This window comes from Schistocerca nitens, chromosome 5, assembly GCF_023898315.1.
Source record: "Schistocerca nitens isolate TAMUIC-IGC-003100 chromosome 5, iqSchNite1.1, whole genome shotgun sequence".
Classification (NCBI taxonomy): domain Eukaryota; kingdom Metazoa; phylum Arthropoda; class Insecta; order Orthoptera; family Acrididae; genus Schistocerca; species Schistocerca nitens.
Genome location: NC_064618.1, coordinates 29,010,320 through 29,030,286, shown reverse-complemented (window position 1 = coordinate 29,030,286; position 19,967 = coordinate 29,010,320). Strand labels below are relative to the sequence as shown.

The 19,967-nt window shown below is 39.8% G+C and overlaps 1 protein-coding gene across 3 annotated transcripts in view; it reads right to left on the bottom strand.

Moving 5' to 3' along the window:
* The window catches only part of LOC126259921 (peroxisomal acyl-coenzyme A oxidase 3-like), a 249,955-nt gene that overhangs the window by 181,729 nt on the left and 48,259 nt on the right, over nucleotides 1–19,967 (bottom strand). For all 3 annotated transcript variants that reach the window (XM_049957011.1, XM_049957010.1, XM_049957012.1), the window contains exon 3: nucleotides 17,479–17,637. In XM_049957011.1, coding sequence (XP_049812968.1) covers nucleotides 17,479–17,637 — 159 coding nt within the window. The remainder of the gene's footprint in view (nucleotides 1–17,478; nucleotides 17,638–19,967) is intronic.

Genomic DNA, 19,967 nt, shown 5'->3' with positions numbered 1-19,967 from the left:
GTAGTTTCCTTATAAGCTTACAGTATGAGGTGTATATGATTTCAAGTAATTGTTTCTTTATAATTCAGGTTAAATGGTCCTGAAACTGTTAGAAATAGTGATGTGTGGCTTCTTCATGAAGTCATCGCAAAATTACCCAAAGGTCATCTTTACTTTCAAAATTTCAAACAAAAAGTTATTTCAAATTACTTTAAAAACTGTTTGGAATGAAGTCACCAAAAGCAGCTGCTTACTCAGTGACGTTTATACTAGTTAATGATTCTTACTACATCAGTGAGTTTGAAGTTATTTTGCTAATCTGGGGCATAAATTATATTTAGGTTGATCAGTTTCAACTTTTTACATTTTTTATGTTTAGGTATGGCTAACATTTTCTTTTGCCTGTTACAGCAGCATTATACCAGCAGAAGTCAGCGATATTTGATCCTGCTCTGGTCTGTGTGCTGGGGCTGGGGGGGCTTCAGAATAATTAAATTTTAAATTAAAACAATTTTAAACACTTTGAAAATAAAATTTCTTAAACATACATGTCTAGATAATTTTATTTCACACCATTTCCATTCTGATATTTATTTAATTAATTAGGTTCAATAAATTCAGATTAATAATTATGTAGCTTAAAACAAGCTGTAAATACCAGGCTGTATTCCATGTGTGTAGATACAGCTGGAGCCAAACTTGATAAGTCAAGCTTGAAATATAGCTTGAACTCTGCCAACTTTGATGTTTGTTTCAAACTAGAATCCAACTAACAGGCCTGAATATTCCAGCTTTGATCAAGCTTATAAACTTGAACTTTACGTCTGGAAACAAGTTTGAAACCGGCTTACTGTGCTATCTGGGAATACATTATTATCACTTAAGACTTTGACTCTCTTTGCATTAGAGTTTTTTCCCACTCCCTTCATAACAAGCTATATAATTTTTCCCCTATAAGTTTATGACTAAAACTTTAAAAGTAGCCTCAGTGTCATTTAAAATGTCATTGTTGTTGTGGTCTTCAGTCCAGAGACTGGCTTGATGCTACTCTCCATGCTACTCTATCCTGTGCAAGCCTCATCATCTCCAAGTAACTACTGCAGCCTACATCCTTCTGAATCTCCTTAGTGTATTCATCTCTTGGTCTCCCTCTATGATTTTTACCCTCCATGCTTCTCTCCGATACTAAATTGGTGATCCCTTGATGCCTCAGAATGTGTCCTACCAACATATCCCTTCTTTTGGTCAGGTTGTGCCGCAAATTCCTCTTCTTCCCAGTTCTACTCAGTACCTCCAAATTAGTTATGTGATCTAACTATATAATCTTCAGCATTCTTCTGTAGTACCACATTTTGAAATCTTCTATTCTCTTCTTGTCTACACTGTTTAGCATCCAAGTTTCACTTTCATACATGGCTACACTCCACAAAAATACCTTCAGAAAAGACTTTCTCACACTTAAATCTATACTCGATGTTGACAAATTCCAGTTCTTCAGAAACAGTTTCCTTGCCATACCCAGTCTACATTTTACATCCTCCCTACTTTGACCATCATCAGTTATTTTGCTCCTCAAATAGCAAAACACATTTACTGCTTTAAGTGTCTCATTTCTCATTCTAATTCCCTTGGCATCACCTGATTTAATTCAACTACATTCCATTATCCTCATTTTGCTTTTGTTGATGTTCATCTTATATCCTCCTTTCAAGACACTGTCCATACCGTTCAACTGCCCTTCCAAGTCCTTTGCTGTCTCTGACAGAATTAAACGTCATCGGAAAACCTCAACATTTTTATTTCTTCTCCATGGATTTTAATTCCTACTTCAAATATCATTGGCAATAGGCTACATCCATGTCTCATTCCCTTCTCAACCACTGCTTCCTTCTCATGCCCCTTGACTCTTATAACTACCATATGGTTTCTGTACAAATTGTAAATAACCTTTTACCCCTGTCACTTGAAAAAGAGTATTCCACTCAACATTGTCAAAAGCTTTCTCTAAGTCTACAAACGCTAGAAATGTACGGTCAGTAGATAAGCCATAGGGTCAGTATTGCCTTGCGTGTTCCAATATTGCTATGGAATCCAAACTGATATTCCCCATGTTGGCTTCTACCAGTTTTTCCATTCATCTATAAAGAATTCATGTTAGTATTTTGCAGCCATGACTTATTAAACTGATGGTTTGGTAATTTTCTCACCTGTTGACACCTGCTTTCTTTGGGATTGGAATTATTATACTCTTCTTGAAATTTGGGGATATTTCACCTGTCTAATACATCTCACTCAGCAGATGGTAGAGTTTTGTTGTCACTGGTTATCCCAAGGCTATTAGCAGTTCTAATGGAATATTGTCTACTCCCGGGGCCTTTTTTTTATTTTGACCTAGGTCTTTCAGTGCTCTATTGAATTCTTCATGCAATATCATATCTCCCATTTCATCTTCATCTATGTCCTCCTCCATTTCCATAATACTGTCCCCAAGTACACTGCACTTGTATAGACCCTCTATACACTCCTTCCACCTTTCTGCTTTCTCTTCTTTCCTTAGGACTGGTTTTCCATCTCTGCCCTTGATACTTATACAGGTGATTCTCTTTTCCCCAAAGGTATCTTTAATTTTCCTATAGGCAGTATCTATCTTATCCCTAGTGATATATGTCTCTACATCCTTACATTTGTCCTCTAGCCATCCTTGCTTAGCCATTTTGCACTTCCTGTCAATCTCATTTTTGAGGTGTTTGTATTCCTCTTTACATGCTTCATTCACTGCATTTTTATATTTTCTCCTTTCATCAATTAAATTCAATATCTCTTCTGTTACTTAAGTATTTCTACTAACCCTCACCTTTTTACCAAATTGATCCTCTGCTGCCTTCCCTATTTCATCTCTCAAAGCTATCCATTCTTCTTCTTCTACTGTATTTCTTTCCCCCGTTCTTGTCAATTGTTCCCTAATGCTCTCTCTTAAACTCTCTACCACCTCCTCAAATTCCTACCTTTTTGCAGTTTCTTCAGTTTTAGTCAACAGTTCATAACCAATAAATTGTGTTCAGAGTCCACATCTGCCCCTGGAAATGTCTTACAATTTAAAGCCTGGTTCCTAAATCTCTATCTTACCATTACATAATCTATCTGAAATCTTCCAGTGTCTCCAGGCCTCTTCTATGTATACAATCTTCTTCCATGATTCTTAAACCAAGTTTTAGCTATAATTAAGTTATGCTCTGTGCAAAATTCTACCAAGCAGCTTCCTCTTTCATTCCCTAGCCCCAGTCCATATTCATCTACTATTTTTCCTTCTCTTCCTTTCCCTACTATTGAATTCCAGTCCTCCATGACTTAAATTTTTGTCTCCCTTAACCATCTGAATAATTTCTTTTATCACATCATACATTTCTTCAATCTCTTCATCAGCTGCGGAGCTAGTTGGCATATAAACTTGTACTACTGTGGTAGGCGTGGGCTTCTTGTCTATCTTTGTAGTAGCTTATCCATGCTCCTATTTTTTTATTCATTATGAAACCTACTCCAGCATGACCACTATTCAGCTTTGTATTCACCTGACCAGAAGTTTTGTTCCTCCCACCACTGAAGTTGACTAATTCTTACTAACCTATCCATTTACCTTTTTAAAGTTTCTTATCTACCTGCTCGATTAAGGGGTCTGATATTCCATGCTCCGATCCATAGAATGCCAGTTTTCTTTCTCCTGATAACAACGTCTTCCTGAGGAGTCCCCACTCAGAGATTCAAATAAAATATGATGCTGGAACTCCATCATTACATAAAATGTAAGTAACTGAAATTTGATATTGAGACCGGAAAGCAAGTAGCATCACAAGCTGATGTGCCTTCTCTGAGTAACAGACAGCCAATCTCATTCCTGTTCGGGTGACTTCTTCCATCTGAGTCAGTATGTAGAGCAGCATATTTGGTTTGATGACCTCAATTTTGTCTTTTAATATGTCTCATTGTTCACTGTATCTGCTGTTCCATCCTCCTCAATTGCCATGTGGTTCTCTGCCTAGCAGGTGAGGCATCTAAAGCTGGTCATAATAGATAGCAGAAGGCAAATTAGTCAATTATCTCTGTTGAACGCAATTGGCTCACACATTACAAGGCAAACAGAGAACTGAATTACTTATAATACTTAACCCTTCAATTAACAATAATTATATAAGATTCAACCCCCTAATCAAACCTTTACAGTCCAGAGTAACATCATGAGATTACTTCTATTATGTCCCATTAACTGAACACTACCATAAATTACATGAAGGACCACAATATGTGGCAACTGACATGTACTTATTCAGACTTTCAAATTTTGTTTTGCATTTTTATGTTTGTAGTATATTGTAATCTATAAAGTATATTATGGATTTCATTCATCACTTCATTCTTTAGGTTAATCACTTTTTTAATTTCCTTGTGGTCATTGCAGTATACTTATGGGGACCAGGGTTTTACAATATTGTTGCTAGGTTGTTTAGTCTCATGGCCAATCTCATGCTATGGTCACCAGCTGTGATACTACCCTCCCACACTCGAATTTATTTTTTGGGGGTGTTTCATTTTATCCTATCAACCAGCTCCCTTTGCTATCCTGTTCTTCCTTCGTCAGCCAGAGTGCAGTAATGGTTCTATTTACATTTCTATTCTTCATACAAAGTATTGCAGTTCCCTTCCTGTTTCCCATGAGGTGACTTGCCAATTCTCTTCATCTATAACTTCCCTGCCATAAAAAATGTTATTGGATAGATAAAAAATCTACTCACCACATGGCGTCAGAACACACACTTAAAAAAAGGTTATAATAAGGCAAGTTTTCAGAGCCAGTGTCTCCTTCATCTGCATGAAGGACTGAAGGGGAGGTAAGAGGGTTGAAGGAAAAAGAGAGGTACAGGAAAAGGTGTAAATTTTGCAGAAATCACCCAGAACCGCAGGTCATGGGAGTCTTTCACTGGATAGGATGAGCCTGCTCATATACTGCCATAATAAATACTACTTTGAAGTTTTAATCAACCTGGAGTTCCCTTTGTTTGATTTTATCATTTTAAAATTAGATAAGTGATAATTTTGTAAAATTAAAAAGTATAAACATGTTTTAGTTACCATAATGAAATGTTCACTCTGCAACGTAGTGTGTGCTGATATGAAACTTCCTGGCAGAGTAAAACTGTGTGCTGTATGGAGACTCGAACTTGGTTCAGCATGCAGTTTTAATCTGTCAGGAAGTTTATATCAGCACACACTCCACTGCAGAGTGAAAATTTCATTCTGGAAACATCCCCCCAGCTGTGGCAAAGTCATGCCTCCACAATATCCTTTCTTCCAGGAGTGCTAGTTCTGCAAGTTTTGCAGAAGAGCTTCTGTGAAGTTTTGAAGGTAGGAGATGAGATACTGGCAGAAGTAAAGCTGTGAGGGCGGGTTGTGAGTCATGCCTATTGCCGAACCCTGGATTTGTTTGCAGGTGATGCCTTTAAAGAAAAAGTAATTGTGAGTAAGGATGTAGTGGGTCACAGTGACCAGGAAGGAAGTTGTACATTTGAAATCCACAGCGCATAAGAAAAGATAGTGTCTCATAGTGGCTAGGCCACGGGCATTAGGTATATTAGTGTAAAGGAACGTGGCATCGATTGTGACAAGCAGGGCACCACGTGGCAAAGAAACAGGATCTGTGGAGAGTTGGTAGAGGAACCAGTGTCTTTCATATAGGAGGTTAGGTTGCTGGTAATAAGCTGAGGGTGGTGGTCTACAAGAGCAGAGGGTCTCTCAGTGGGGGCAGAGTAAGTAGCCACAATCGGGCATCCGAGGTGGTTGGTTTTATGGACTTTAGGGAGCACGTAGAGTGTGGGGAGTGGCAGGATGATGACACAGACTTTGTGCCGACGTTCTGGGATGGGCCTAAGGATTTGAGGAGAGACTAGAGGTCCTGCTAAATTTCTGGAATAGGATCACTGTGGCAGAGTTTGTAGGTGGATCAATCTGACAGCTGGCAGAGTCCTTCCCAGACAGTCCTCACAGTTCAATACAACTGGGATTAGGATCTTGCTGCACCCATCTGCCCCAATAAGGAAAGCAAGGACCCTTGTTGTTGTTGTTGTTGTTGTTGTGGTTTGATGCAGCTCTCCATGCTACTCTATCCTGTGCAAGCTTCTTCATCTCCCAGTACCTACTGCAACCTAAATCCTTCTGAATCTGCTTGGTGTGTTCATCTCTTGGTCTCCCTCTACGATTTTTACCCTCCACACTGCCCTCCAACACTAAATTGGTGATCCCTTGATGCCTCAGAACATGTCCTACCAACCGATCCCTTCTTCTAGTCAAGTTGTGCCACAAACTTCTCTTCTCTCCACTTCTATTCAATACCTCCTCATTAGTTATGTGATCTACCCATCTAATCTTCAGCATTCTTCTGTAGCACCACATTTTGAAAGCTTCTATTCTCTTCTTGTCCAAACTATTTATTGTCCATGTTTCGCTTCCATACATGGCTACACTCCATACAAATACTTTCAGAAACGACTTCCTGACACTTAAATCTATACTCGATGTTAAAAAATTTCTCTTCTTCAGAAACACTTTCCTTGCCATTGCCAGTCTACATTTTATATCCTCTCTACTTTGACCATCATCAGTTATTTTGATCCCCAAATAGCAAAACTCCCTTACTACTTTAAGTGTCTCATTTCCTAATCTAATACCCTCAGCATCACCTGGCTTAATTCGACTACATTCCATTATCCTCGTTTTGCTTTTGTTGGTGTTCACCTTATATCATCTTTCAAGACACTATCCATTCCGTTCAACTGCTCTTCCAAGTCCTTTGCTGTCTCTGACATAATTACAATGTCATCGGCGAACCTCAAAGTTTTTATTTCTTCTCCATGAATTTTAATACCTACTCCGAATTTTTCTTTTGTTTCCTTCACTGCTTGCTCAATATACAGATTGAATAACATCGGGGAGAGGCTACAACCCTGTCTCACTCCCTTCCCAACCACTGCTTCCCTTTCATGCCCCTCAACTCTTATAACTGCCATTTGATTTCTATACAAATTCTAAATAGCCTTTCGCTCCATGTATTTTACCCCTGCCACCTTCAGAATTTGAAAGAGAGTATTCCAGTCAACATTGTCAAAACCTTTCTCTAAGTCTACAAATGCTAGAAATGTAGGTTTGCCTTTCCTTAATCTAGCTTCTAAGATAAGTCGTAGGGTCAATATTGCCAAACATGTTCCGATATTTCTACGGAATCCAAACTGATCTTCCCCAAGGTCAGCTTCCACTAGTTTTTTAATTTGTCTGTAAAGAATTAGCTTCAGTATTTTGCAGCTGTGACTTATTAAACTGATAGTTCGGTAATTTTCACATCTGTCAACACCTGATTTCTTTGGGATTGGAATTATTATATTCTTCTTGAAGTCTGAGGGTATTCCACCTGTCTCATACATCTTGCTCACCAGATGGTACAGTCTTTTCAGGACTGGCTCTCCCAACGCCGTCAGTAGTTCCAATGGAATGTTGTCTACTCCTGGGGCCTTGTTTTGACTCAGGTCTTTCAGTGCTCTGTCAAACTCTTCACGCAGTATCATATCTCCCATTTCATCTTCATCTACATGCTCTTCCATTTCCATAATATTGTCCTCAAGTACATCGCACTTGTATAGACCCTCTATATACTCCTTCCACCTTTCTGCTTTCCCTTCTTTACTTAGAACTGGGTTTCCATCTGAGCTCTTGATATTCATACAAGTGGCTCTCTTCTCTCCAAAGGTCTCTTTAATTTTCCTGTAGGCAGTATCTATCTTACCCCTAGTGAGATAAGCCTCTACATCCTTACATTTATCCTCTAGCCATCCCTTCTTAGCCATTTTACACTTCCTGTCGATCTCATTTTTGAGACGTTGGTATTCCTTTTTGCCTGCTTCATTTACTGCATTTTTATATTTTCTCCTTTCATCAATTAAATTCAATATTTCTTCTGTTACCCAAGGATTTCTACTAGCCCTCGTCTTTTTACGTACTTGATCCTCTGCTGCCTTCACTACTTCATACCTCAAAGCTACCCATTCTTCTTCTACTGTATTTCTTTCCCCCATTCTTGCCATCTGTTCCCTTATGCTCTCCCTGAAACTCTGTACAGCCTCTGGTTTAGTCAGTTTATCCAGGTCCCATCTCCTTAAATTCCCACCTTTTTGCAGTTTCTTCAGTTTTAATCTACAGTTCATAACCAACAGATTGTGGTCAGTGATGTGTCGGCAGCAGGGCCAACACCTTGTAGATAGAGGTGGCTTAAAGGGCACGCGAGACTAACGCAGACGGGCGTGAAGTACTGGAACAGGATACGTAATTAATGCTATGAAGAAAAGAATGGAGTTTCTCATATACTTATCTTTAATGTCTTCTTGTACATCTCTATGGTGAACACAAGTGAGACTCTAATTACAATCACTGTAAGGCTAATGGCGCCTTGCTAGTTCGTAGCCATTAACTTAGCTGAAGGCTATTCTGTCTCTCGGCTAATGAGAGAGAACGGCTTCATACGTCTAGTCGCTAGCTCTGTCGTCCGTACAACTGGGGCTGAGTTCGAGTCAGTCTCGCGAGACCGGCCTTGTGGTGGCGCTAGGTTTGCGATCACACAGTGGCGACACGCGTGTCCGACATGTACTACAGGACCGCGGCCGATTTAAGCTACCACCTAGCACGTGTGGTGTCTGGCTGTGACACCACAGTCAGAGTCCACATCTGCCCCTGGAAATGTCTTACAATTTAAAATCTGGTTCCTAAATCTCTGTCTTACCATTATATAATCTATCTGATACCTTTTAGTATCTCCAGGATTCTTCCATGCATACAAGCTTCTTTTATGATTCTTGAACCAAGTGTTAGCTACGATTAAGTTATGCTCTGTGCAAAATTCTACCAGGCGGCTTCCTGTTTCATGGAGGACAAGATTTTCTGTGCATGGGATGAGCTCCAGGAATTTGGGATTGTGCAGAAGGAGAATCTTATGGATGGGGAGGAAGTAATGTAATGAGTTTTGATGGAGGATAAATACATGTTTTTGTCTTCCACCCTGGATACTTGCTCCTTCCATCTGTGCCATACACCTAGCCAGAAACCAGTCCCAAATATTGTTCCTGCATTGTTCTTGGTTCATGAAATACCCCCAAACGGGCTTACCATCAAACTACCTATCCCCGGCTGCAACCCCTCCTTCCACAATGCACTCCACATGTTCAGATTCTGCCATAGTCTTGCTAAACCATGTAAATCAGGCCCAAAACTCATTACATTACTTCCTCCCCATCCGTAAGATTCTCATACTGCGCAATCCCAAATTCCTGGAGCTCATCCCATGCACAGAAAATCTTGTCCTCCATGAACTAGTGCAGCATGCAAAAAGCTCCTTCAAAAACTCTCCACCTGGTTCGCTTCCTAATCCCACCTTGGACTATCACTATCCAACACCTCTGCAACAAATGGTTCAAATGCATCTAAGCACTATGAGACTTAACATCTTAGGTCATCAGTCACCTAGACTTAGAACTACTTAAATCTATCTAATCTGAGGACATCACACACATCCATGCCCGAGGCAGGATTCGAACCTATGACTATAGCAGTAGTGAGGTTCCAGACTGAAGCATCTAGAAACGCTCGGCTACAGCTGCCTGCACTTCTACAACAGCCTCCAAATCCCCCCACATACCTTTATAGCTGACAAACCCTACCTTGCAGACCTAATACATTTATCCCACCCTCAAAGACTTCCTCTCACCACTGTACAGAATCCAGAAGCTAAACAGAGCCAAAACACAGTCACAAACCGCTTCCCCAAAATCTGTAGCCTCACAGAAGTATTAGTCCTTTCCAAAGACCTTACCTTGCTGGATTTGTTAAAAACCTTCTCTCCTTCTCTCAGTCCCTACAATGGAAATACTTTTTTGCCACCAACCCTATCTGTCAGACTGAAACTAAGACCAATGTTGAACCCTACCTGACTCAGTTCACTCCTCCTTCACTCTGTGCTCCACCCCAATTGCCCTCAAATCACTCCTTGTTAACTTTCCAGAATTTCTGAACCTTAAACCTTGTTTCACTGTCATTTCCCAAATCCCTCAACATGCAAGCTAGCCTTACACTGCTGTTTTGAACAGCAAGGATTATCTTGCAGAAGGACTCCATCAGCTGTCCTCATCCACCTACAAATCCTGCCAAAGTGGCCCCATTCCAGAAAACCAGAAGGATCTCCAGTCTCTCCTCAGATCATTAGGTCCTTCCCAGAACCTCTTCCCAAAGTCTGTCTATCTCCTCACTCCTACCACTCCCCATACTCCTACCTTCTACATGCTTCCTAAAATCCATAAACCCAACAACCCAGGCTGCCCCATTGTGGCTTGTTACTAGGCCCACACTAAGAGAATCTCTGCTCTCGTGGACCAACACCTTCAGCCTATTACCCTCAAACTACCCTTCTGTATAAAAGATACCAACCAGTTCCTCCACTGACTCTCCACAGTCCCTGTTCCTGCCCTACTCATCGCTACTGATGTCACCTCCTTTAGTCTAACGTCCTTAATGCCCATGGCCTTGCAGATATCAAAGACTACCTTTCCCATTGCCCTACAGACTACAAACCCACAACTTCCTTCCTGGTCACCCACAATTACTTCTCCTTTGATGGCATCAGTTACAAACAAATCCAGGGTATGGCAATGGGCACACACATGGCACAATCCTGTGCCATCCTACTCATGGGTCATCCAAAGGAATCCTTCCTAACCACCCAGAGTCCCAAATCCCTCACCTGGTTCAGATTTATTGATGACATCTTTGTGATCTGGATTGAGAGTGAGGACACCCTACTGATATTCATCCAGAACCTCAAAACATTTTCTCCCCATTCACTTGACCTGATCCTCCTCAACCCATCAAGCAACCTTCCTTGATGCTGGCATCCACCTTAAAGATGGCTACCTCAGTACTTCCGTCCATATCAAACCGTATCACCAGCAACACATCCACTTTGACAACTCCACCCATTACATACCAAGAAGTCCCTTCCACACAGCTTAGTCACTTGTGGACATCATATGTGTATTGAGTTTCAGTCCCTCTCAAAATATACCAAGGATCTCACTGAGGACTTCACAGACTGTAATTACTCTCCCAACTTTGTACAGAAACAGATCACCTGTGCCTTAACTTTCTTGTCATCCACCACCTCCCAAAGTCCCACCAACTAGCCACAGAGGATCAAACCTCAGTTCCACCCAGGACTGGAGCAACTAAATCATATTCTCTGCCAGGATTTCAACTACCTCTTGTCATACCCTGAAATCATCCCCAACCATCCCACACTGGTATTCTGGCATCCCCCTCCCACACTGGTATTCTGGCATCCAGCAAACTCACACAGTATTCTTGTCCATCCCTACACAACCCCTGCTCCCAACCCGTTGCCTCACGTCTCATATCCCTGTAATAGATCTAGACACAAGACCTGTTCCATACATCTTGCCACTACCACCACCAATTCCAGTCCATTCACAAGCATCACCTATCTCATCTACCTGTGAAACCAGTCATGTGATTTACCAGCTAAGCTGCAACCTCTGTGTGTCATTCTACATGGGCATGACAACCAACAAACTGCCTGTCTGTGACCAAGAAACAGTTGGACCATCCAGTTCCTGAGCACACTTCCAAACACAACATTCTTCATTTTATCCCTATAATGGTCCAGTGAAAAATGGTTTCAAGAATGGTCAGAATGGGTCTGGGGGACCCAATAAATAAAACACTTATAACTAGTGACAAACAGTATATTTACAGTGAATGATGAATTTTTATTTAGTTCAGGTACTACTAAATTCTATAATGACATTATTTTAACTTTCTGAATTATACAATAACTGTAAAAAAACTGAGAAATATATTTCTTTGTAGTGCTAAATGTAAGTAAACTGAAAATACAAGTAAATTTGATTGAAATACAACTATAAATGAGAATAAGTTGTAGAAGTAAGAAGTAAAAATGTGGAATTTTCATTATATGAATGGAAATTGTGAATATAATGTACAGTTTGTGAGATATCATCCTTTACAATCAACATTTTTCGAAACAGTTGCCACAAACCATTTTAACATATGCCATGAATAACCACAGCTTGCAAACTTTGCAAAAGTATTTAGTTTCGCTGTCCTTGCATTTGTAGCATCTTCCTCTTTTTCCTGGTTGTGAATCTTCAACTATTCTTTGTTCTTTGGTGCCAGAGAGGTTAGAGGCAAGCCTGTGAGTTTTGCGCAGGAGGTTTGTCAGGGTTGCACAGATTCTCAAATGTGGTGTTATGACAGACTTTCCTAGGATTATGAGGTATTCTCTTCTAAGTGAAACATCTTTGTTTGCTTTGAAGACAATGTAGCATTCAGAGCTGCAATATTTAACAACTGAAAGAAGAGATGGCGAGGCCACTGTCTTGTCCCTCTTCACCACACACAACATCAATGAAATCTACGCCACCCTTTGTTTGTTGTAGTACATTATTATACTTGGTATTTTCTTTTCACCACTGTCACTGTTAATTTCACCATCATGATGCACGGAAAAGATAAGCAATACTGATTTGTTTCATTTTGGTGCATATGAGAGTAATGTGAAATCTTCCTGAAATCCAAACATACCTGAGTACTCTTTTTTAGATTTTTTGGGCAAAACTCAACTGGAATTCCACATTTATTTTTTTAATGCACCAGCAACAGTGATATTCGTTTCTTGTAGTACTTTTCTGACAATTGGGTAAGAAGTAAACCAATTATCTATTGTCAGATTTCTTCCAGATTCTTTTACTGGGTCTACAAGACACAAAATAACATCATCTCCCTTATTACTGACTTGGTATACAGTTCTTGTGGTTGTGCACCTGCGTAGACATACAAATATTTTACATAGTATGTTTTAGAATAAATCGGGATGAAAACCTACATCCCATACTTGGCAGGTTTATTTGGGATATATATTATGAACCTGCACCTGCCTCTTTAGGGAAGAAGCATTTTGTTCAAAGTAACTTTTTCTGATGGAGAAAAATAGGCATTGCAGTTGGAGAGAAACATATCAAGAATGGATCTTATGGCAGCAAGATTATCTTGTGCTTTTCTTTCTTCCTCATATGGATGTTGTCAAACCTGATAAATCGAGTCCAAAATCTGAACCTTTTCAATACCATACTTGCTCAAAAGATTTCTATTCCAGTCCTGTCTGTATTCCAAAAGTCTTCGATATTCATTTTACCACCGTGCAATGTTCAAGCTAAGTAAAGTAGTCCAAAATATGTCTTCAGTTCACCAAAACTTGTGGGTGTAGCCATATTTGGGTCACTTGTATATTTGTTTTGAACTGAATCAATATAGATATTGGTTGATTCAAGAATTAAATCAATCATTGGATTGCTAAAAAATAATGACCACAATTCTAATGGTGAATGTACATCCACCACAGCTCAAATGCTTGCAGGCAAATGCATTGTAACTATGTTGTGATGTCTTCTTCAAACACTTTGTGGGAAACAAGTTTTTCTCCATTTAGTTGCTCCATTCGTTCCTCTATAAAATCGCATAGGTGACATACCCGAGCCAGTTATGGGAGATGTACTTGAATTGACAACAGCAGGTGCATCAGTGTTGGCAGAAGGCTGAACATCTTCCTCTTCACAACCACTTATTTCACTATTACTGTCACGATCACTGTTCATTCCAAAGTCTGGGTCCATGTCAGAATCATTTACTTCACTCTCATCAGCATACCAAATTCTGTAAATTTTACTGTATGAAAGATTTTCTGATGCCATCTTAAACTGTAAACTATTGACCATGATAATTTGGTTTTAGGACATCACAAACAGTTTGCAAAGTAACTCAATGAGAAACCTACACCAAAATAAAAATGGGATTGCTCTGGTAGAAATTACTAAGGTAGATGGCCGAGCTGGGTCTGACAATGTACTTTTTGGAAGACTACCAAGCAATGATTAAACAAAGCAAAACCTCATTCATGACATGAATGCTATCTCTCGGATGTTACAGGAAGCTAGCAGAGTGCTCAAGTCAAGTCAGCAACTATAAATATATCAGTGACACAAAAGCTAGTGGGTCTCACAGACCAAGCCCAACTAGGGTCAATGACTGCTTCACAGACTGTGACAACCAGATCCTTCCTCCCAACCCAGCTTTTCTGAATTGAGTAAGTATGAACTCTCCCTTCAATACATCCATAACCCTCCTGACCCCAACCTTCATTAGTCATTTTCCTTCACCCACCTATCCCCTTCCCTGTCCACACTCCATAGCCTCCTATTCCACAAGCACACCCACAGTCTTTTTACATTTCTCCTTTTCAACTCCCCCACTGACCAGATTGCTTCTCTCATCATGTCTGTGACTCAACATCTCTACTATGTGCTGAGTAGCAGCCTATTCTTTTCATAATACTGTCATTATTCCAGTCTGGATTTTCCATATGACAGCATATCTGAATTGCTCGGAGACATTAAATTGGAAACCTTCACAAAAAAAGATGACATTTTTGCAATTCTGTTGATTTGTATGGAATCTGTAATCACAGGAGACTGGGACTATTATGTGTTGTCACTGTATACCTCACATAAAGACCATCCAAACATGATAGGAGAGATTTTGATATGCACAGAGACTTACAGATGGTCATTTCTACCTCACTTATTGAGCAGATGGAGTATGACAGGAATAGTATAACATTTTTTGGGGAAGGAGCTTTAGCATAATAGTGCTTATGTATTATGAATTTTCTGTCATATTCCACATCCTTCAGGATCTCCTAACTGTAGGTCTGTGTAACAAACAGTTTATCTAATCTAACATAATCTAATCTTAAACAAACACCTTTTTTCTTCTACAATATGAGTGCATGTTTAAAATTTTTTCAGGTTCCAAAATACTCTAATTGTAGGTGTGAATGAATTCAGTCTAGAAAAATATGGATTTCTAGAAAAGAAATATTTTAATCCATCTCATGTATGTACTTATGATCAACAATAGACTGTTCCTAACATTGTAATTCTTAGATTCTAACTTTCTAAATTTTTTTTATTTTATTTTATTTTATTTTTTTTATTATTTGTTTATTTTTTTTTTTTTTAAGTGATGTCGGGATGGCTCACTTTCATTGGCATCTAATGTACATGGATGTAACATGCAGTAAATGAATTAAACACCTCAAATTATATGAAGCTTGAAACTGATCATTACTCAATCTAGAAACATACATTTGTATGGAGATTGGAGGGAATCAAATCCATTTTACTACAAGTGCTTTATCCTTTCAGGTTCCAATGACAAAATTTGCATTCTTGCATAAAAGCATAAGTGCAGTACTCAGTGGATGCCTTCTTCAATCATAAAGTACACTGAGAAGACAAAAGTTAAGGGAGTACCTCCTAATATTGCGTTGCCTGGTGTAATGCAGCTGCTCAATGTGACATGGACTCAACAAGTTGTTTGAAGTCCCCTGCAGAAATATTGAGCCATGCTACCTCTATTAGGCATCCTTAACTACACAGCTGTCGCCAGTGTAGGATATTGTGCATGAACTGACTTCTCGATAATGTCACATAAATGTTTGATGGGATTCATGTCAGGTGATCTGGTTGGCCAAATCATTCACTCAAACTGCCCAGAATGTTCTTCAAAGCAATCGTGAACAATTGTGGCCCAGTGACATGATACTGTTGCTTGGGGACATGAAGTCAATGAATGACTGCAGATCATCTCCAGGTAGTTGAACATAACCATTTGCAGTCACTGAGGGCTCAGTTGGACCAGGGAACCCCGTCCATTCCATACAAACAAAGCCCACACCATTATGGAGCCACCACCAGCTTGCACAGTGTTGACAACTTAGGTCCATGGTTTTGTGAGGTCTGCACCACACTTGAACCTTACCATCGGCTCTTACTGCCTGAAACCACAATTAATTTGACCAGGCCATTGTTTTCCAGTCATGTAGGGTCCAACCGATATGGTTATCGACCAAGAAGCAATTCAGGTGAGGTCATGGTGTTAGCACAGACACTTGTGTCAGTCATCTGCTGCCATAGCCCATTAACATAAGATTTTGCCACTGTCCTCATGGATATGATCACATAATATCCTGCATTGATTTCTGTGGTTATTTCATGCACTGTTGCTTGTCTATCAGCAGTGACAACTCTTAGAAAAGCTACTGCTCTCAGTCATTAAATAAGGTCATGAGCCATTGCTTTATCTGTAGTGAGAGGTAATGACTGTAATTTGGTATTCTCAGCACACTCTTCACACTGTGGATCTCAGAATATTGAATTCCCTAATGAACTCCAAAATTAAGTGTCCCTCACATGTAGATCCAACAAAAACTCCGTGTTCAAAGTCTGTTAATTGCTGCCATGCAACCATAATCATGTCGAAAACCTTTTCACATGAATCACTAGATGCGCTACTGCAAGAGACTAATACATACCAATATTTAATTCATTCACATATATTCCTAGTGAAATGTAAGAATAAGATTTTTTGATATATGCCATCTGGATCCTATTTTCTTTTTTCTTTTGTTTCAAAATATTTTGATGGTGTAACTTACCATTACCACATGCTTTTTGGCATACTGTGGGATCCAGGGAAGCTGCTCCTCCTGTTACATACACTAATTACCATAGCCGTTACCTTTCTGTGAGATAAGCACTACTGTCTGTGATGCATCCACATGTGCTCCCAGTCCACATAATCCTCTAAATATGAAGAATATGACATCTGATGTACAGATGGATATTCAAGAATAGGTTCCCTTGTTTCAAGACTCAAGTGAACATGTCATCACCCTTCCAGTAATATTAATAAAGCATATCAGATTTTGCAATTGAAAGACCAGGAGGAAATAACAACAAAAGCTTAAATGTTTAGCAGTGTTTTTCACTGTGCCTGTCTGTGCACCAGTCCCAGGTCTTGCTGAGATAAAGTTTTTTGTTAATCTGACTCCAGCTGCCTCACCTATGAAAATGTCTGAGGCTCAGCACCTGTGTAATAAATTCTATTTCACTAAGTTTGTAGAGTGCTGAAGTCATGAACAGTGTTAAGCAACAGCTGATTTACTTGGTTGCACCAAATATTTGTGGAGTTTATTCTGTTGGCAGAAGACCTTCACTGTCCTAATAGGACAGTATATCATACATCAGCCAATCTATAAGGACAGTGAACGTCTGATACCTGAAGGATATCATGCAAAATTGTCAGCTGTAAAACATGAAAGTTTATAAAATTTAACCAGCATTTCTACAGTAAAATTAATCACACAGTTCACTGACATCAAGCATTATAAATGTAAAGCTGATTCCATTAGTTACTGGGAACAACTTCTATGTTAATACTTACTTCAGAACATAATAGTAATTTCAGTAGTAAACATCTTACCTTACGCGGATTTTCTATCATCTCCTCCACTGTTAAGTTTTGAAGTTTTTTTAATCGATACATTCTCCTTATAGCCAAATGTCGCTCCTCGTCTAAACTTAGTTTCTTACTCGGATGTTGAAATTCTGGATCCTCTTCAAAGAATTTCCATATTTTCATCTGTTTTTTCAGAGGAACATGTGATAGATGATTGTTCTCAGAAATTTACATTGCGTTGATACATAGATTTGTAATCTACTTTGTTAGTGATTTAAGTTTTTATTCGACATCACAATGTACAGAAATTAATGAATAACTTGTATCCTCCATGTCCCTGTCTCTTTGGCTGTATTAAGATAGTCTCTAAATTTCATGTCTGATGAAATTTGAAAATTTGGAATTGAACTAATCATTGAGCTAGGTTTGAAAACTATCTTTGTTTCCAGAAGAGTGCCCTCAAAGATGATAGAATGCAGATGAGAAAAAGTGGAAGCTTGAGAAGATGAGGTTATGAAGCGCTCAAGGATGTGGAACTGCGTATCAAAAACCCTCCTACAAGCTACTGTATTACAGTAGCACATTTTGTTCCTTTTCTTCAACTACAATACGACATTGAAGTTGCTAACAAAAAATCTCAGCAGTTATATTAATGGGATTTATTTATTTATTTAGCTTATGGCATATAACACATCATATATAAAAGACATAAAAATCATAAGACACAGAAATAAAGAGTAATCACAGTGTGTAACATATAGTTGTGAATATAAAAGTGTTTAAAAATAGTGTATATAATAAACAAAAGTTCACAAACAAACATCCAGATTTGTGACATAGTCTATTGCACTTTCAGTCGCGGTCAGAAACTCATTGGGGCCTCCTGCAAAACGTCTCAGAGGGCAATCTTCGACGATGTGATGAATCGTCTGCCGGTCCGCACTGCAGTCACATCTCGGGGTGGTGATTTTACCCCACCTGTGGAGGCTGTCTGCACATCTGCCGTTATTTGTCCGAATTCGATTCAGGGGCGTCCAAGTTTTCCTTGGCAAATTGAATCCTGGTGGTTGGACATTGATGCATGGCATATTCTGCAGGTTTTGGGGCACAGATTCTCTCTACCGCATTTTCCAGAGGTTGCCATAATCCGGGTTGAGAGGATGTGTATTTTTTGCCTTTTTTTAAAGAGGGGTGTCTTGAGCGCAATCTGTTCATCTCCAGGGCAGGAACATCCTTATGGATTGGCAGTTTCTCGTTGTTCAGCACTTTTCCATACTCGCGTAAGAGAGCGTTCTCTCTGCGCAGGTCCGGTGGGGGAATGTTGCTCAGTATAGGTAGCCAGTGTAAAGGCGTTGGCTTTATTGTTCCTGATATCATCCTCATTGTGTAGTTTAGTTGAGCATCGATCAAGCCTGTGTGTTTACTGTTTAGCCATACCGGTGCGGCATATTCTGCTGTTGTGCAGACAAGTCCCAGAGCCGAAGATCTCGGTACAGCCGCGGAGGAGCCCCACGTGGTCCCACATAGCTTCTGTATGATATTATTTCGAGTTTTAAGTTTTGCGGCTGTATTACGTAGGTGTTCCTTGAATGTTAGGGTCCTGTCAAAGGTGACGCCTAGATATCTGGGGTAATTATTATGGTTTAGCTGCCTGTTTTCGAAATGAACATTGAGCTTTCTTTTTGCTTGGGCATTGTCGAGGTGAAAGCATGTCACCTCCGTTTTTGTCGCGTTTGGCCGTAATCTCCACCTTCGGAAGTAATCTCCCAGCTTTGTTAGATCCGCAGTTAATGTGTTTTCCGTTGCCTCCATTGATCTGCCTCTTGCAGCTATTGCCCAGTCGTCGGCATATCCGAATTTTTGAGAAGTGGTTTCAGGTAAGTCAGATATGTAGGGGTTAAACATCAATGGCGCCAGAACGGAGCCTTGTGGTAAACCATTGTTGAGCTTCATTTGGTCACTTTTTAAGTCGCCCATTATGACTCTGAAACTTCTATCTGTGAGCATGTTATCAATGAGGTTGGCCAGCTTATTGCATGGTATGACCCGCAGCAGTTTAAATATCAGGCCTTGTCGCCACACGGTATCATAAGCGGCTGATAGGTCAATAAAGGCTACTGATGTTTTGAGTTTTTTCTGAAAGCTCGCCTCTATATGAGTTGCTAGGGAGAGGATCTGGTCGGTGCAACTGCGGTTGGGTCGAAAACCTGCCTGTTCAATCGGTACCACTTCAAGAATTTTTCCGCTTATTCTGTTGTAGATGATACGTTCCAACAGCTTATAGACACAGTTCAGCAGAGCGATAGGGCGGTAGTTTTGGGGCACGTCATTAGGTTTGCCTGGCTTTAGTATCGCTATAATCTTTGCTCGTTTAAGCTGGTGTGGGATATTACCCAATTCTAAAATATCTGTTAAGAAGTTTGCGAGCCATGTTCTAGTATATTTTCCACAGTGAAGTAGGAATTCCGGGTGGATGCCATCGAAGCCGGGAGCCTTGCCACTTTTGATTTTTG